Consider the following 17,500-nt stretch of genomic DNA (forward strand, 5'->3'; position numbering starts at 1 on the left):
CACCACCCCATGAAGAGACACGGGTCCTTAAGGGTGTTCTTTTTACGGTTATGGTGATAGATTAACAAGATTTCCCTTATTGACAGAAGCAACAGCAAGATTTCTACATTATTGACAGGAGAAACACTTGATAACCCAGCTGATCACCTCGGAAGCCTTTGTAAACAGTCGTGGTGAGAGAGCGGAGCGTGTTTGAATATTGTCGTTCCCTTGAGTTAGCAATTTTATATTCTGGATGTTTTTACGTTACCAGTGACAGATTAACAGACTTTTCTACATCATGAGCTTGAAAAACACTTGAAAACCCGGCTAATCGTCTCAGTGGCCTTGGAAAAGAGACGTGGTGAGAAAGGAAATTAAGGAAAAGCGTTTATGGGCAGCTTAAGGGATACGGGGACAGCTAGAGTGGCTGGGGAGAAAGTCGGAAGTCTGTTTGAGTGGCGAGACTGGTACGGTAACATAAGGCAGAGTTACATAGAGACAGAAACGCAGACCACAATATATAAAGTTACATGATACATAAACTCAAGCCGCATCAGACCTTGCAGTGTTCACGAATTGATGGTAGAGGAAAAGGATAAGAGGAAAATATAATGAGAGATACTGAGAGGAGAAAGAGGAGGAGGAGGAGGACGACGACGAGGAGAAAGAGAACAGTGAACAGAGAGATAAGTTGAAGAGTGGAGAAGAGAGGAACTTTGTGAAGTGAAGGGGTGTTGTAACGAGAGAGAGAGAGAGGAGTATTGAGTATAGAAGGGGAAGGGAGGGAGGGGTGTGTGGGAGTATGAAGGAGAGGGAAAGGGAGGGAGGGAGAAGGGAGTGAAGGAGTGGCTTGTGTGAAAAAAAAGACGATAAAAAAAGAAGTGTGGAAAGGTGTAGGTGTCGGAACGAGAGAGAGAGAGAGAGAGAGAGAGAGAGGTACCAATTATGCGTGAATGATCTACTTGTTCAGCCAAATCCACGCACTCTTTGAAGGTATAGATGAACAAATGGAGTATGAATAATGAATGAACGCAGACCACCACATTCTCATGGTATTATTCACTTATTCAATGCCATTTTTATTCATTTTACTTATTTTTATTTATTTATTTATTTTTTTTAGTGGTGGTGAGCGAAAACTAAAGAGAATGAAGGAAACTGAATGAAAAACAAAAACAAAAATCACATCTCATCGGTCAAGGAGAGAAAGTTACACGAGAGAGAGAGAGAGAGAGAGAGATTATTTGGGAAGGATGAAGGAGAGAAGACGGAAGAAGAGAAGGAGGAGGAGTCGAGGTTTTAAAGGTCAATGACGTCATGCTTCCGGCGAATGACACACACACACACACACACACACACACACACACACACACACACACACGAACGTAAGGAAAAAAATGAAAAAACAGGTGATTTAGTGTGCTTGTAATGATTATTGTAGGTAATGACAGGTAACAGGTGTGCTGGTGTGTGGGAAAGGATATATGAGGTTCACCCGCCTTCTCTCTCTCTCTCTCTCTCTCTCTCTCTCTCTCTCTCTCTCTCTCTCTCTCTCTCTCTCTCTCTCTCTCTCTCTCTCAGTAGTTTCCAGTACAGCCTGTCACTGGTAGGGTGTTTATCCCCCACTCCTCCTCCTCCTCCTCCTCCTCCTCCTCCTCTTTTCTCTCTTTCTTCGTCACAACACGTAAGAGAAAGCCAGCACCACCACTGACGCCACCACCACCACCACCACCACTGCTACTACTACTACTACTACTACTACTACTATACAATATTATTTAGAGAGAGAGTTCCTACACCTATCCCAAAACACACACACACACACACACACACACACACACACACACACACACACACACACACACACATTGTCCTTGATCTATCTATTGTCACATATTTTTTTCCTGCCAGCAATTATCCCCACAAGGTTACTGGGTCGACTGATTTTATTGTGTTGAGAGAGAGAGAGAGAGAGAGAGAGATTAGCGTGTGTGTGTATTTGTGTGTGTAATCCTCCCCTGCATATCTTAATCTCGTGTTTTCTCTCCACCTTTCACCTCCATTCCTCTTCCACAGCACTGCTTCTGGGTGTGGGTGTGGCAGTGTTCCCAGCAGGATGGTCGGCCTCTGAAGTGCGCGCCGTTTGTGGGCCCACCGCGCGGCAGTACCACGTCGGGGAATGCGAGGTGCGATGGGCGTTTGTCCTGGCCATCATAGGAGTACTGGATGCAATAGTCCTGGCCACACTTGCCTTCGTTCTGGCCACTCGACACGTTAAGCTGCAGCCAGAACCGGAACCTTTGTATGGGGGTTCTGTTTACAAGGGTACGCTGCCCCCTCAACACCCTCAACACCCCCAGCACCCTCAGCACCCTCAACAGCCCCTCCCTCCACCACCTCACCAGTCTCACCTCCAGCCCCACCTCCAGCACCCACATCAGCCTCTCAAGCAGTACCATACTCTTCCTCCTCCTCCTTCTCACCGTGTTCCTGGGCTTCCTGTTCCCGGCCCTCCTGCCTCCTCTTCTGCTACCCTGCCTGGTACTATTGCCCTTCTCTCTTGTCTCTCTGCGTGTGTGTGTGTGTGTGTGTGTGTGTGAAGCATGGTGTGTCATATGCTTGAATTGTTGTTTTATCTATATTTCTTAGCATGATGGTGTGTGTGTGTGTGTGTGTGTGTGTGTGTGTGTGTGTGTTTGTATTGCACTGTGTACATTATTGCATTTCATTATTCTGGTTCTAAGCATGACTATATATATTTTTCCCTTTCAGCTCAGTTTTTCTCTTGGTGTTATGATTTTTCTTTTGTATTGTCATATTTTTCTTCATTGTGTTCTCTCTATTGGCGTGATGTGCTTACTGTGTTCAGATTTTTGCATTTACTTTGTTTCTCTTTCCTCTGTGTCATTCCTCTCACTCTCTCTAGCATGACTTGTATATACGGTTCCCTTTTACTGATGCATGTTCTGTTGACTTTTTTTTTTTTTTCTCCCCCACTGTTTTATCAAGTCATTTCTTTCAGCATGACTTGTGTGTATTCAAATGTTACTAATCCAGCATTTTTTTTTACCTTTCTTTGTTTATCAACGCAGATTATTCTTCCCACGCCTCTTAATTTGACGTTTTTCTCTGCATTTTTTCCTTTCTTTTTTTATATTTCAACGCAGATCTTCCCACGACTCTTAATTTGACCTTTTTCTCTGGATCGTACCTTGATGCATGACCTTCCTTTGTGACCCTGACTGTGACACCTCCAGGATAGTGTTCAGGGTCCGCTCGGGTCACTCTGCATGGGATTTGACAAGTACTAGTAGTTTGCGTCCTATCTCTCTCTCTCTCTCTCTCTCTCTCTCTCTCTCTCTCTCTCTCTCTCTCTCTCTCTCTCTCTCTCTCTCTCTCTCATCATCCATGCTTCATTATCTCTCATTCTTAAGCTCGTATCCTCAAACCCTTCTGCGCTTCACCTCCAGTATTTCAAAATATTTAATTTAAATTTACACCAGTTTTTTAAGGTGTTTTTACGATTCTAGAGGCAGAGTGACAAGATTTCTGCATTATTAACTGGAGAAACACTTGAAAACCACGCTAATTATCTCTGTGGCCTTGGAAAATAGTCGTGGTGAGAGAGAAGAGCGATTTTTAAGGTGTTTTTACGGTTCTAGAGGCAGAGTGACAAGATTTCTGCATTATTAACTGGAGAAACACTCTTGAAAACCCCGCTAATTATCTCTGTCGCCTTGAAAAAAATAGTTCTGGTGAGAGAGAAGAGCATTTCTGGATACGTACTTTATATTTATCACCCTTTCATCTTTCATAGACCGTCACCATCACCCACTGCCACCCACACCCACCCATACCCATCCTCCCACCCACCCATCCCCTCACCCATCCCTCCTTCACGAGTTACTTGACATTACAATCACCATCAGATTACCTTGCCATTTCACCAGGTGCTAATTAAGAGTACAGGTGGTGCTGCTGATGATGGTGATGATGGACAGGTGAAAGGAGTTAATTGTTCTTGTTTTTGCAGGTGTTTGATAATTAGTGAGGTTTGAATTGCGCTGTTATTTATTTTTTTGTTTTGTTTTGTTTTGTTTTCAAGGATCAAGACTTTTAGTGCAGAGAAATTTGACCTTTTCTTTCTTTTTCTTTTTTTTTTTTTTCTTTGATTTTTGGGAATAAGATTTGAGTTTTTTTTTATTCTACTTATTCTTCCTTTGGTTTTGGGGAATTTACAATATGAGTTTCAGGTTTAGAAAAACGTAAACTCTTGAACTTCTTATCTACTTCTGTATTTCCAACTTCCTACGACTTGATTTCATTTAAGAGGGAGGTTTCAAGACATCCCTTCCTTTGGCTAACTCTCAGACCTGCAAGGGGACTGGCAGCTTAGTGGGGGCTTTCTTTTTCGTCTTATGTTGCCTTTGTCCAGTTTTCCCTCTTACATAAAAATGAAATATGATAGGGATTGTCATGAGTGTAGCGATGATATGATTCTTTTCCACTAATAGTACGATATACCCACACATCACCCTATTCTTGGCCTATTCCTGAGTTGTGTTACTGTTCTCATCCCTTCACCCTTCTCCGTACAGGCCAGATGAACATGTGTAGCGATGATATGAGTTTTTTCCACTAACAGTACGAAATACCCACACATCACCCTATTCTTTGCCTATTCCTGTGTTGTGTTACTGTTCTCATTCCTTCACCCTTCCCTGTACAGGCCAGATGAACACAGGCTTCGTTGGTGACGCTGGCAGTCTGGCTGGTTCCCGCAAGTCTCTCAACCTTCAGCCGGTGATGCTCATGCCCCATCCAGACCACGACCGCTTCTCAGAGTTCTCCCACCACACAGCCCGCTCCAAGAACTCCCCCTACCGTGCCCACTATGCCTCCTCCGTGCAGAATTTCCAGCTCTAGGCTTCCTTCAGTGGTCTTCCGGTGGCTTTGCCTTTTTGTGCCCTGTGACGGCTTCATCTCTTGGTCTTATTTCAGTGACTTGTTTCTCTCCCTGGGTTTAGAATTCTTGATGCTGTCTAGTTTACCTCCTCTGTGTAGACTGTTCAGCTCTGTGTAGGAATATTTGATAGTTTTACATTTAATAGTTTTTTTTTTTATATATTAGAGTTTTTGTATTAGGTTTCTCTTTTGGAGATGTGAAATTTTGATGTTTTTGTGTAGGTTCTATTGTGCAGGGAACCTTGTGTTGGCTCCTTTCTGGTGTGGTGTGAGTGTTTACTTCAGTCCTGCCACATTTTGCCGGCAGGGGAGTACATACCGCTGCTGTCGCTGCTGCTGTCGCCACGTCTGTCACCCCACGAGGCTCAGCGGCCCAGCCATACCCTCATGTGGGACAGTTGCAAACACACCGACTCATTAGTTATAGAAATGTGTCAACAACGAAATGATTCCAGGTGTTGTGAATGAAAGTAACACACACACACACACACACACACACACACACACACACACACACACACACACACACACACACACATTGCTACAGGAAAGTGCTCAATTTCACATTCATGCACAAATATTTTCCGCACAGTAATTGTTTCAAGTCATTTCTTATCCTCCGATCTTTAGGGACTGTGTGTGTGTGTGTGTGTGTGTGTGTGTGTGTGTGTGTGTGTGTGTGTGTGTGTGTGTGTGTAGCCAGTGTAACATGTTCTGTTGTCATGGTCTACCTGTGCTGTACATAGTAGTAATAGTAGTGATATGAGTGAACATTTGGCCATTTATAGGTTAACTTGACCCCTGGTGGACATACGTACATACATAACACTGTGGTGTGCCCCAGGGTGGTGTGTAGCAAACCATTACAGCTACAAGTGTCTATATTGCATTTCCAGATGTATTTATGTCAAACCTCAACTTCCAGTGTTTGTATGTGGAGGAATAAAAAAAAGCGTTAAAGAATAAATAGTTTGTGTGTAACCAGTGTCCTGTCAGACCATTGCTTCTGACCGGGAAATGAGACTGCACTGGATATTTTTCATTCATTTATCTATTTATTCATTTATTTATATTTATTTATTTTTTTAAGTAGGCCGCAAGCAGTGAATGTTTGTCAAGGCACTGGTACTTAAGTCTGTCTGTTTTATATACTTGAAATTTAGCCCCTTCAGTACTGGGACACATTTTTTTAGCTCGAGATTTGTGTACGATTAGACCTTATAATTTCTATATGTTAATTTTTCTCTACATATTTCTGCATTTCCTCAAATCAAACAACACTATGTCAGGTTACAAATTAATATTCCTTTCATTATTTCTGTATATTTTCCTACGAATTCCTGCATCTCTGGGTTTTCTTGACATTACTTTTACTATTACTGCTGCTACTACTATTATTACTATTGCTGTGATGATAATGGTGATAGATCTCTTCCTCCTCCTCCTCCTCCTCCTCCTCCTACTAGTAAGTGTGTGCATCACTTCCCAGCACCCCCAGAGAGTGTTAGTGCCCCAGGTCGGGAAACTTTGCCCTAGAACCTGGGTATCATAGTGACATGTTGGTGATTTTAATCTACTCGACAAATGGCAAAGCGTCAAGGCGATACGTGGTGGATTTGAACCTACGCGTGGACGTTTGCCCGATCCCACGCTCACCACCTTCCACTACACCACCGCCTCTATCTCTCTTGTCTCTCTCTCTCTCTCTCTCTCTCTCTCTCTCTCTCTCTCTCTCTCTCTCTCTCATTTATTTTTACGCAGTCTGTCCTAAATTATAAATGAAAAAATAATATCGAGAAGTACAAATAACACCGTGGTACAGCACATATATATCATAAAGTATATGATAAATAGATAAATAAATAAATAAATAAATAAATTTTCCACGCTTCGATTTTCCACGATAATATTTTCCACGCTTCGATTTTCCACGATAATATTTTCCACGCTTCGATTTTCCACGATAATATTTTCCACGCTTCGATTTTCCACGATAATATTTTCCACGCTTCGATTTTCCACGATAATATTTTCCACGCTTCGATTTTCCACGATAATATTTTCCACGCTTCGATTTTCCACGATAATATTTTCCACGCTTCGATTTTCCACGATAATATTTTCCACGCTTCGATTTTCCACGATAATATTTTCCACGCTTCGATTTTCCACGATAATATTTTCCACGCTTCGATTTTCCACGATAATATTTTCCACGCTTCGATTTTCCACGATAATATTTTCCACGCTTCGATTTTCCACGATAATATTTTCCACGCTTCGATTTTCCACGATAATATTTTCCACGCTTCGATTTTCCACGATAATATTTTCCACGCTTCGATTTTCCACGATAATATTTTCCACGCTTCGATTTTCCACGATAATATTTTCCACGCTTCGATTTTCCACGATAATATTTTCCACGCTTCGATTTTCCACGATAATATTTTCCACGCTTCGATTTTCCACGATAATATTTTCTACGCTTCGATTTTCCACGCTTCGATTTTCCACGATAATATTTTCCACGCTTCGATTTTCCACGATAATATTTTCCACGCTTCGATTTTCCACGATAATATTTTCCACGATAATATTTTCCACGCTTCGATTTTCCACGATAATATTTTCCACGCTTCGATTTTCCACGCAATGACGATCGATGCAAGACGTATTCCCATCAGGTCAGGGTGTGAGAGCAGTGACGAGGCAACCTTGCCGCGCCTCACACGGATCGCCATGAGCAATGACCCCACACACCACGCCCCAGCCACTGTCATGAAGTGAGTCCTCTCACCAGTAGAGGTCCCTCCTCCTCCTGCCAATGTCTGGTGCATAACGTACAGCGTGCCTCACACCACACCCCCAGCCACTGGCATGAAGTGAGTCCTCTCACCCCTGAAGGACCCCCCTCGTACTGCCAGTGTCTGGTGTATGGCGCCCAGCGTGCCACACACCACACCCCCAGCCACTGACATGAAGGAGTCCTCTCACCCCTGAAGGACCCCCCTCGTACTGCCAGTGTCTGGTGTATGGCGCCCAGCGTGCCACACACCACACCCCAGCCACTGGCATGAAGTGAGTCCTCTCACCCCTGAAGGACCCCCCTCGTACTGCCAGTGCCTGGTGTATGGCGCCCAGCGTGCCACACACCACGCCCCAGCCACTGACATGAAGGGAGTCCTCTCACCCCTGAAGGACCCCCCTCGTACTGCCAGTGTCTGGTGCATGGTGCACAGCGTGCCACACACTACGCCCCAGAACCTGGCATGAAGTGAGCCCTCTCATCTCTAAAGAACTCCCTTCGTACTGCCAGTGTCTAGTGCATGGTGCACAGCGTGCCCTCGTTCATGGCGATTTATTCAGCCCAGTGCTACCACAATCAAGAGACACCCTCCACCAGACTCTATGGAAGGAGCTCTTATTTCCCTATAAGGACTCCCCCCTCTGGTCAACATCTGGTGAATGGTAGACATTGATCCCTTGCTTATGGCAACTCCTTGCCTAGTATGAGGCACTGCAAGTGGATGATTATCAATGAAGCTTAAGGCTACAAAGGAAAAGAAGGACCTGCTGCCAGTTCCTTGCCTTGGGCCCCAGGCAGGACCCAACAGCCACCTTCTCCCCCAGTGCGGCGCCCAAGGCCGTCACGGCCCTCAACAAATTTTGGCCGAAACTGTTTTCAATTTTCATTTAGATTTTGATCCGAATAGAAAATCATCGATTGCAAGTGAAAAACGAGGGTGTTTGCAAATTGTGGAAAATTAAGGTGATCAGTGAAACAACACAAGGCAGCTTTGCATTGCTTAGTATAACATAAGGAGTGTGTACCTTGCCCGTCTGTTGCCCGTGAATATCATGATGCACATGTTCCTAGATGCCTGGATAGAGCCAGTAATGCATTGGCGGCTGCCTACTTCATGGCGGACTTTAGAAGATCAAGTAGATTTCTGGATAGGGAGGATGAATGGACGTAAGTAAACATGTATACAAGAACTGCCACAGGTTGGTCTACTTTAGGTTCTGATTTTCTTATGTCCTTGAATTTTTTATAATCTTTTTAACCACAGCATTCTGTAAATATAGGGAAAAAAAAAAAAAGGAAGGCATGAAGGGGGTGAGATAAAATGTTTTGTTTTTATGCTGCTGCTACTACTACTACTACTACTACTACAATTACATTTACAACAACAACAACAGCAACAACAACAACAACAGGGCCTGGCAGTATAAGGGCAAGGACACGTCAGAGGCACATAGTGTGACGGTGAACAACATTCGTCATTCGTCACACAGCATTCCACTTTCACAGCAGCTGTAGGAGGAATCAATAACAAACAATAGGTAGGGGTTTATTGAAGCAGTTTAAAAGTTCTTGAAGGCAACAATTCTCCCAGAAAAGTAGTAGTTGCTGAGGAGGAACACCACGCATTTGAATTATTAGTTTTATTTTATTCATTCTTTAAGACAACTGTGGCTAAGATGAAGAAATATTGGAATGTGACCAGTTTATACATATAGTTAGGCTTTTAGCGCCGTTCACGGGGCTGAGAATGAGAGGCAGACAGACAGACAGACAGACAAACCTACTGCTTCTTAATTGTAATACAGAGAAAAGACAATAGGCTTTTGTTTGTTCTGGGAGGAAGGAGAAACTGGCTTCATTTGGGGAGCAGGTAACTTGTTCCATTGATATACTTGTGGCTTGGCGATCGCTGTGTTGTGGTAGGGAGTGTAAACAAATTTCGTAGCGGAGCCCTGCTGGTAGGAATCATAAAGCGCGGGTTTGGCAGCTGTTGTGAGGGTGTTCAGGCTACTGACTACCACGGGCTTGTTCTGGTAGGAAGTAGTATAAACCACCTTGGACTGTGCTGGTGGCTGTGACTGGTATGTGCTTTGCTTCCGGTAGTTGTAGAGTACACCAGATTGAACGGAGGGTCTACCTTGGTTTGGCCCACCTACTGTCACCTTGGACTGCTGCTGTTCTGGGGTGCTCTGGAATGCATTGTAACTGAGCTTGTGTTGGGTAGTGAGTGTGTCCTCCCGCTGGTCAGGCTGGGTGGGGTAAGCAGTGAGCCCTACATCAGCCTTCTTGACAGTGGTGTCTTGAAGAGGTAAGTAAAACAGAGAGCCGATAAGCTGGCGATACTGAGTGCCAGGCCGGGGCAGTCCAGGTGTGTACTGCTGCGGGACAGAGAATTGCTGCTGTGAGTTAGGAGACGGTACCGGTTCAAGGATGTATACCGGTGCTGAAGCTTGCTGGCCTTCTATGGTGTATTGCAGCCTTATTACGCTACGATGCTGCGGTCCAGGGGTGTATTGCAGCGGTGACGTTTGGCTGTGTTGCTGTTCAGTGGTGTATCGTTGCTGTGATGCTGGACGTTGCTGTTGTTCAAGGATGTTTTGTAGCTGTGATGATTGAGTTTGTTGCTGTTCAGTGGTGTATTGTTGCTGTGATGCTGGACGTTGCTGCTGTTCAAGAATGTTTTGTAGCTGTGATGATTGTGTTTGTTGCTGTTCAAGGATGTTTTGTAAGTTAGTTGCTGTTCGGTGATGTATTGTTGCTGTGATGCTGGTGTTGCTGCTGTTGTTTTGTAGCTGTTGAGTTAGTTGCTGTTCAGTGGTGTATTGTTGCTGTGATGCTGGCCGTTGCTGCTGTTCAAAGATGTTTTGTTGCTGTAATGCTTGAGTTTTTTGCTGTTCAAAGATGTTTTGTTGCTGTGATGCTGGACGCTTCTGCTGTTCAACTTCAACGATGTTTTGTTGCTGTAATGTTTGAGTCTGGTCCTGTTCAACGATAACTTGTTGCTGTGGTGCTGGACGCTTCTGCTGTTCAATAATGGTATGTTGCTGTGATGCTTGAGCTTGTTCCTGTTCAACGATGGTTTTTTGCTGTGATGTTTGAGTTTGTTGGTGTTCAACGGTGGTTTGTTGCTGTGATGCTGGACGCCTCTGCTGTTCAACGAAGTAGTGCAGCTGTGGTGGCGGAAGTTGCTGTCCAACGAAGTATTGTGGTTGTAAGGCTGGTCGTTGATGCTGTTCAGCGAAGTATTGCAGCTGTGGTGGCAGAAATTGTTGGTGTTCAATGAGGTGCACCAGCTGTGAGTCTGGGCGGTGCTGCTGTACTACGGGGTTTTGTTGCTGTGATGCTTGAGTTTGCTGCTGTTCAACGATGTTTTGTTGCTGTGATGTTTGAATTAGTTGCTGTTCAACGATTTGTTGTTGTGATGCTGGACGCTTCTGCTGTTCAGCGATGTTTAGTTGCTGTGATGTATGAGTTTGTTGTTGCTCAACGATTTGTTGCTGTGATGCTGGACGCTTCTGCTGTTCAATGATAATCTGTTGCTGTGATGCTGGACGCGTATGTTGTTCAACGACAGTTTGTTGCTGTGATGTTTGACTTTTTTCCTGTTCAACGATGGTTTGTTGCTGTGACGTTTGAGTTTGCTGTTCAACGATTTGTTGCTGTGAAGCTGGCTTCTGCTGTTCAAAGACGTTTTGTTGCTGTGATGTTTGAGTTTGTTGCTGTTCAACGATTTGTTGCTGTAATGCTGGACGCTTCTGCTGTTCAACGATGGTTTTTTGCTGTGATGTTTGACTTTCTTCATGTTCAAAGATGTTTTGCTGCTGTGATGTTTGAGTTTGTTGCTGTTCAGTGGTGTAGTGCAGCTGTGATGCTGGACGTTTCTGCTGTTCAACGATGTTTAGTTGCTGTGACGTTTGAGTTTGTTGCTGTGATGTTTGAGTTTGTTGCTGTTCAACGATTTGTTGCTGTGATGCTGGACGTTTCTGCTGTTCAACGATGTTTAGTTGCTGTGATGTTTGTGTTTGTTGCTGTTCAGCGATTTTTTGCTGTGATGATGGACGCTTCTGCTGTTCAACGATGTTAAGTTGCTGTGATGCTGGACGCTTCTGCTGTTCAACGATGTTTAGTTGCTGTGATGTTTGAGTTTGTTCCTGTTCAAAAATATTTTGCTGCTGTGATAACTGAGTTTGTTGCTGTTCAACGATTTGTTGCTGTGATGTTGGACGCTTCTGTTGTTCAACAATAATTTGTTGCTGTGATGCTGGAGACATCTGCTGTTCAACGACGGTTTGTTGCTGTGACGTTTGACTTTTTTCTTGTTCAACGACGGTTTGTTGCTGTGACGTTTGAGTTTTTTCCTGTTCAACAAAGGTTTGTTGCTGTAATACTGGACTCTGCTGTTCAACGGTTTGTTGTGATGCTTGAGTTTGTTCCTGTTCAAAGATGTTTTGCTGCTGTGATGTTTGAGAGTGTTGCTGTTCAGAGGTGTAATGCAGCTGTGATGCTGGACGCTTCTGCTGTATAAAGGTGTGATGCAGCTTTAATTCGTTAGGTTGTTGCTGTATTAGAGTGTCTGTAGGACGCATCTCTTGTGTGTCTGTGAGTTTGCTGTCCACGCCAGTAAAAGTTGGAGGTTTGTTCAAATCCCAAGAGTGCAGCACATTCTGGTTGATTGCTTGCATGTTTAGTGTTGTGGTGCTGTGTTGCTTCTGTTCACCCGTCTGTTGCTGGTAGTCGCTATAGAGTCCAGAGGGTTTGTCCTGGAACCAGCTGGAGAGGACCTGTGGGTAGGCTTTGACCATGTAAAGATACCAGTTGTAAAATACTTCTGGATTGGTCGAGGTGATGTATTGGTACCAGTTATAGAACACCTCTGGATGTGAGGCTGTCATGTACCGGTACCAGCCAAACAGTTGCTCTGGATTTTCTGTGGCCATGTACTTGTGCCACTTGTAATATTTGGTATACTTGGATTCTGCTTCCTGCTTATCTTTAGTCGAGTCTTGCTGCTGTTCTGTTTGTTTCTGCTGATTGGTAGGCTGTTGTTGTCCAGTGCTGAGTTGCTGCTGCTCGACCGTGTATTTCTGCTGTGAACTGGGAGACTGCTGCATACCGGTGCTGTATTGCAGGACATCGGGAAGAAACTGCTGCTTGTTAACGGTGTGTTGTTGCTGTTTGATAGTTTGTTGCTGTGTGTTTAGAGTTTGCTGTTTATCTTGCGTTTCACCGCTGGTCTGATGCTGCTGTTCACTAATGCTTTGTTGCTGACCGCTAACGATTTCCACTTGTCCCTCAATGTGCTGCAGCTGTTCCTCGGTGAGCTCTTTGTCCCCGCTGGTGTTCTGCCACGGGTCCATCTTAGTACCGGCGCACTTTCCTTTATAGGTCACAGTGATGTTAGCATTGAATTTCCTCATGATGTCCAGTAAGCACTTGTTAGGGTAGGTTTGGCCGTCACTGCCACACACGGGCTCATCCCCGCTAGGGCACATGAACGGTGCTGCAGAGATGGGACAGTGTCAACAGAGTAAGCATGTACATCCGTGAGTTGAGAGAAGGAATAGTGGAGGAAAGGCAGCAAATACTAGTCTATACTACACGTGGCGTTTTTCTACATGCGTGTCTAATTCGGGAAGACTTGTACTTTGCTTTGTTATGCCACCAGGGAAGGAAGAAGAAGGCTAAGAGGGTTTTGAGCGAAAGTATGTCATATTCCTGCGTATTGACTAGGCTGCAATAATGCGTCAGATGTTTAAGATATGTATGTAGTATGTCCCCTGTTTTAATCTCATTTTTTTATTCTTGTACGATTTGGGCTTTTGACGGGAATTTATAGGCTAAAGGACGGATTATTTGGGTACCTATCTGAAAGCCCACCATTAGCGTACCGTTACCCCGAGTAAGGAAGCCCTTCCTACACTCTGACCGTGGCTAGGATTCGAACCCGTCCTGACCACTTTGTGTGTGTGTGTGTGTTTTATTCTATCTGCTATCGATAAAAGAAAAATAATGCTGTTATTTATTATTATTATTATTATTATTATTATTATTATTATTATTATTATTGTTGTTGTTGTTGTTGTTTACCTGCATAGGAAGTGAGTGTCGTGGCTGCCAGCGCCACCAGCAGCAGCACACTGCCAGGTCTCAGCTTCATGTTGTGGGAATTCAAAAACAATCTTGGCGGGAAAATAAGTAAATAAAAACACAAGTTAATGTACTTTAAGAAAAGATAAACACGCAAAAGAGAATATTAATTACCATGAGAGAGAGAGAGAGAGAGAGAGAGAGAGAGAGAGAGAGAGAGAGAGAGAGAGAGAGAACAATATGTAAGAAAAGACACTAAGGTTTAACAGGAAGTGACCTAGTCGCCCTTCTTGATGCTGAAACCTACGCTCACTGACACAGGCTACTGTCTGTGCTGAGTTCTGTAGTGGGCAGCAGTAAGCAGTGTGTGTGTGTGTGTGTGTGTGTGTGTGTTTTGCTTATTATCTACTGATTATTTCATGAAGTGTGGGTGATGCGGTAACACTGCAGCACACTGACACTCGCAGGCCCACCTCATTACTTCCTTCACTATGGACTTGACGTGAGCAAGAGTAAATAGGAACCAGTTTTCTCACCTCAGTCCGGTGGTGGTGCCAGTCAACGTCAAACTAAAAAGGAAATGGAACAGATATTATTTTTATATCCATCACCTTGAACCAGGACAACGTCATGTAGAGAGGGAGAAACACCTCATTATCGCACCTGCATATTCCCAAACACTTCATTATCGCACCACCACGCACACCTTCACAAACAAAGGAACAATCTTGGCTGACGCAAGTTCTACATTGCGCTTTGACATTACTCTAATCATCTTTGGCCAGAAGCTCACCATTGTGCCAATCAGGAGTGCTGTGTCCTCTGGCTGCATGACGCACCTGATTTCAAATGAGTACGTGGCGCCAGCTGGACTCCTTCAGAGGGCGCACACTTCAACCCTCTCGGCATCTTAAGTATACGAGGCCATATTCACAAACGCCTTAGTCTCTCACCACGACAGTTTTTCAAGTCCCCAGAGACGAGTAGCAGGGTTTTCAAGGCAGTTTTTCCTTATGATAAACTAGAAATCTTGCTAATCTATCACCAGAACCATAAAAGTATCCTTAAGATCGTGAGTATCTTTGACTACAGCCTTTGAAAATAGTCGTCAGCTCTCCTCGTTTCCCGACTCCCCCTTCGCACCTCTATCGCTCGGCTACCATCACGTGTGAATGAGAATATAACCAAAACTAACCTAACCCACTTTAACCTCACCTAACCTAACTCCTTCTTCAACCTTGGTTAGTTTAGGTTAATGTTAGGGCTAGGCGTGGTGGATAAGGAGGTGAGCGTGGGATCGGGCAGACGTGCATGGGTATAGGTTCGAATCACACCACGTGCCGTCTTGAGATTTTGTCATTTGTCGAGTGGTTTAAAGTTACCGACATGTCACCATGGTACCCAGGTTCTAGGTGGAGGTGTAATTGCCTTACACCAAAGATGCGCTTGGGTGGTGATATGGGCCCTAATATGGGTACCACTATAAATAAAATTGCCTGCGACGCTAATGGGTGGAAGCTGGACAGTGCTTCCCATACTCTTCAGTACAGGCGCTATAGGCCATAACATAAAAAAAAAAAAGAGTGAAAGAGCTGCGAAAGAAGAGCGGAGATAACAGGGCAGCTGGAGAGTTTGCTATTCTTGACCTAATCCAGAAAACTGAGGAAACTGACCCGGCTGTGGCAGTGGCTGTGAGGACTGCCCCCCGCCACAGCCTCTGAATGACGGAATGGAATAGCAGCTTTATAGTGTTGAGTCATAGACAAGATCACACTAATACATAAACGAGACTGATAATGGAAATACGTCGACATATTTAACGCCTTCAGTACCAGGACGCGTTTCCATCTTCATTCTGGTTGGCGATTTTATACAGCTTCAGAAACATATGTTGGGATTAAAATTGTAAAGACTCAGGCCATTAATCTTCTGAACTCCATAGACCTTCCTAATGCAAATAAAACCGTCTAATCACACCCAAAAACTCAAAGCAAAAATGCGTCCTAGTACTGGAGGGGTTAATAGAGGCACTGCCACGTGAGCACCGACCCTTGTGTTTCTAAGGGAGCAGAAAGGTTTATCCTGGAATCACGAACCAATCTTGCGAGAACACGGTTGGTTTGGAAGCTCAGACGTCATAAAGTAGCAATATGTGTTAAGAGAAGAAGGTTATGATTCAACAAGCACAGGTGAAACTCGTACTCACAGTCACGAAGCTTGACAGACATTACAAAACTACATTTATTGGACATTAATAAGGAGGTGGTGGCGTTCGTTGGCAGGGTAACTGGGGAGGGACAGGACACCCTTGTATTGGGCAACTGTCCTGAGACCAACACGTTTTTTGCAACACAGAGATGTCATGCTAACCAAACACGGTGATCATTATTTCCATCATGTAATGCGTGCCTCGTGTTTGGAAACCCTGTGAGGTGATGTGAAGGGCTCAGGCGTGTATGGGTGTAGGGTATATGGGTGTATGGGTGTAGGTACAGGCATGGCATCACACCCCTGCAGGACTCCACTCGTACACACACACACACACAAAGAAAAAAATTGCCATGCGAGAGAGAGAGAGAGAGAGAGAGAGAGAGAGAGAGAGAGAAAGGTAGACAAAATATCATTAATTTCAAGGGACACACACACACACACACACACACACACACACACACACACACACACACACACACACACACATGCCTGCAGGACTGGGAACAATCACCAACACCTTCATTTTAACACTAAACAACAGAATCTTAACTTAAAATTGGTCAGACGTGTAAATCTTGTGACGTCTTCTCGGGCAGCGAACCAAGAGGAAAGAGAAGGAACCAGTCAAATGAATTAAGCAAAGAAAATAGAAACGAAAATGGTAAAATGTTAAAAATAAGATCAAGATAGACTAGTGATTGAAGATAAAATAAAATATAAAAAGAGAATAAAAACAGCAACGACCAATGTATTTCATCAAATATTACACTGAAAAATAAAAGAAAAATAAAACAACAATAAGTACAGTTAACCCTTTCAGTACTGGGACACATTTTTACCATGAGTTTTGGGTATGTTTAGACAATTTTATTTATATTACGAAGGATCTGTATAGGTCAGAAGATTAGTGGCAAGAGTCTTCACTATTTTAAACCCCCACATAAGTTTCTGAAGTTGTGTAAAATCGTCAAATAGTAAGCAGAATGAATATGGAAACACGTAGTAGTATTGAAGAGGTTAGAGTCTTAGAAGGTAGAGTATTGAGCATATATTCCGTAACGTGTACTGTGATGGCTTTGGGCAAGGAAGTTTCATGCAGGGAGTACCACAGGGAACATAACTGGTGTCCTGCAGTTTTCCTTACGTCCTAGCGGCAACAACACTGACGTTATCAAAGAGATGGGAAAGCTTCACTAACTCAAAATCCTGCAGCTGTTTTGTATCATTAATCTCTTCAGTGCCATGACGTGTTTTCATATTCATTCTGGTTATTATTTGGTGATTTTATACAGCTTTAGAAACTTATGTAGGGATTAATATAGTGAAGACTCTGGCCATTAATCTCCTGACCTCCATAGACTCTTTCTAACGTAAATAAATTCTTCTAATCACACCCAAAACTCAAGGTAAAAACGCGTCCCAGTGCTGAAGGGGATAAGAAAATAC

General features: G+C 43.9%; 2 protein-coding genes across 2 annotated transcripts in view; one reads left to right on the forward strand and one right to left on the reverse strand.

Moving 5' to 3' along the window:
* Nucleotides 1–5,910, forward strand: part of LOC123499141 (LHFPL tetraspan subfamily member 3 protein-like) — a 12,721-nt gene extending 6,811 nt beyond the window's left edge. The window contains 2 exon segments of the mRNA XM_045246805.1: nucleotides 2,059–2,307; nucleotides 4,712–5,910. Coding sequence (XP_045102740.1) covers nucleotides 2,059–2,307; nucleotides 4,712–4,908 — 446 coding nt within the window. The 3' untranslated portion in view covers nucleotides 4,909–5,910.
* A 3,381-nt stretch (nucleotides 5,911–9,291) lies between these two features.
* On the reverse strand, nucleotides 9,292–14,467 carry LOC123499113 (putative mediator of RNA polymerase II transcription subunit 12). Its single transcript, XM_045246742.1, has 4 exons — nucleotides 14,380–14,467; nucleotides 13,844–13,935; nucleotides 10,618–13,256; nucleotides 9,292–10,476 (listed from the first exon to the last, which is right to left on the reverse strand). The coding sequence occupies exons 2-4, from the start codon at nucleotides 13,911–13,913 to the stop codon at nucleotides 9,547–9,549; spliced, it is 3,639 nt and encodes a 1,212-aa protein (XP_045102677.1). The 5' UTR covers nucleotides 13,914–13,935; nucleotides 14,380–14,467; the 3' UTR covers nucleotides 9,292–9,546.
* Between the last annotated feature and the right edge of the window lie 3,033 nt (nucleotides 14,468–17,500).

This window comes from Portunus trituberculatus, chromosome 8 (assembly GCF_017591435.1).
Source record: "Portunus trituberculatus isolate SZX2019 chromosome 8, ASM1759143v1, whole genome shotgun sequence".
NCBI classification, from domain to species: Eukaryota; Metazoa; Arthropoda; class Malacostraca; order Decapoda; family Portunidae; genus Portunus; species Portunus trituberculatus.

Coding starts and splice junctions, on each gene's coding strand:
- LOC123499113 (XM_045246742.1), bottom strand. CDS start 13,913: ATGAAGCTGAGACCTGGCAGTGTGCTGCTGCTGGTGGCGCTGGCAGCC. Junction 13,257..13,843: donor GACACTCACTTCCTATGCAG/GTAAACAACAAC, acceptor CCATCTCTGCAG/CACCGTTCATGTGCCCTAGC. Junction 10,477..10,617: donor AAGCATTACAGCAACAAAAC/ATCTTTGAACAG, acceptor AACTTACAAAAC/ATCCTTGAACAGCAACAAAC.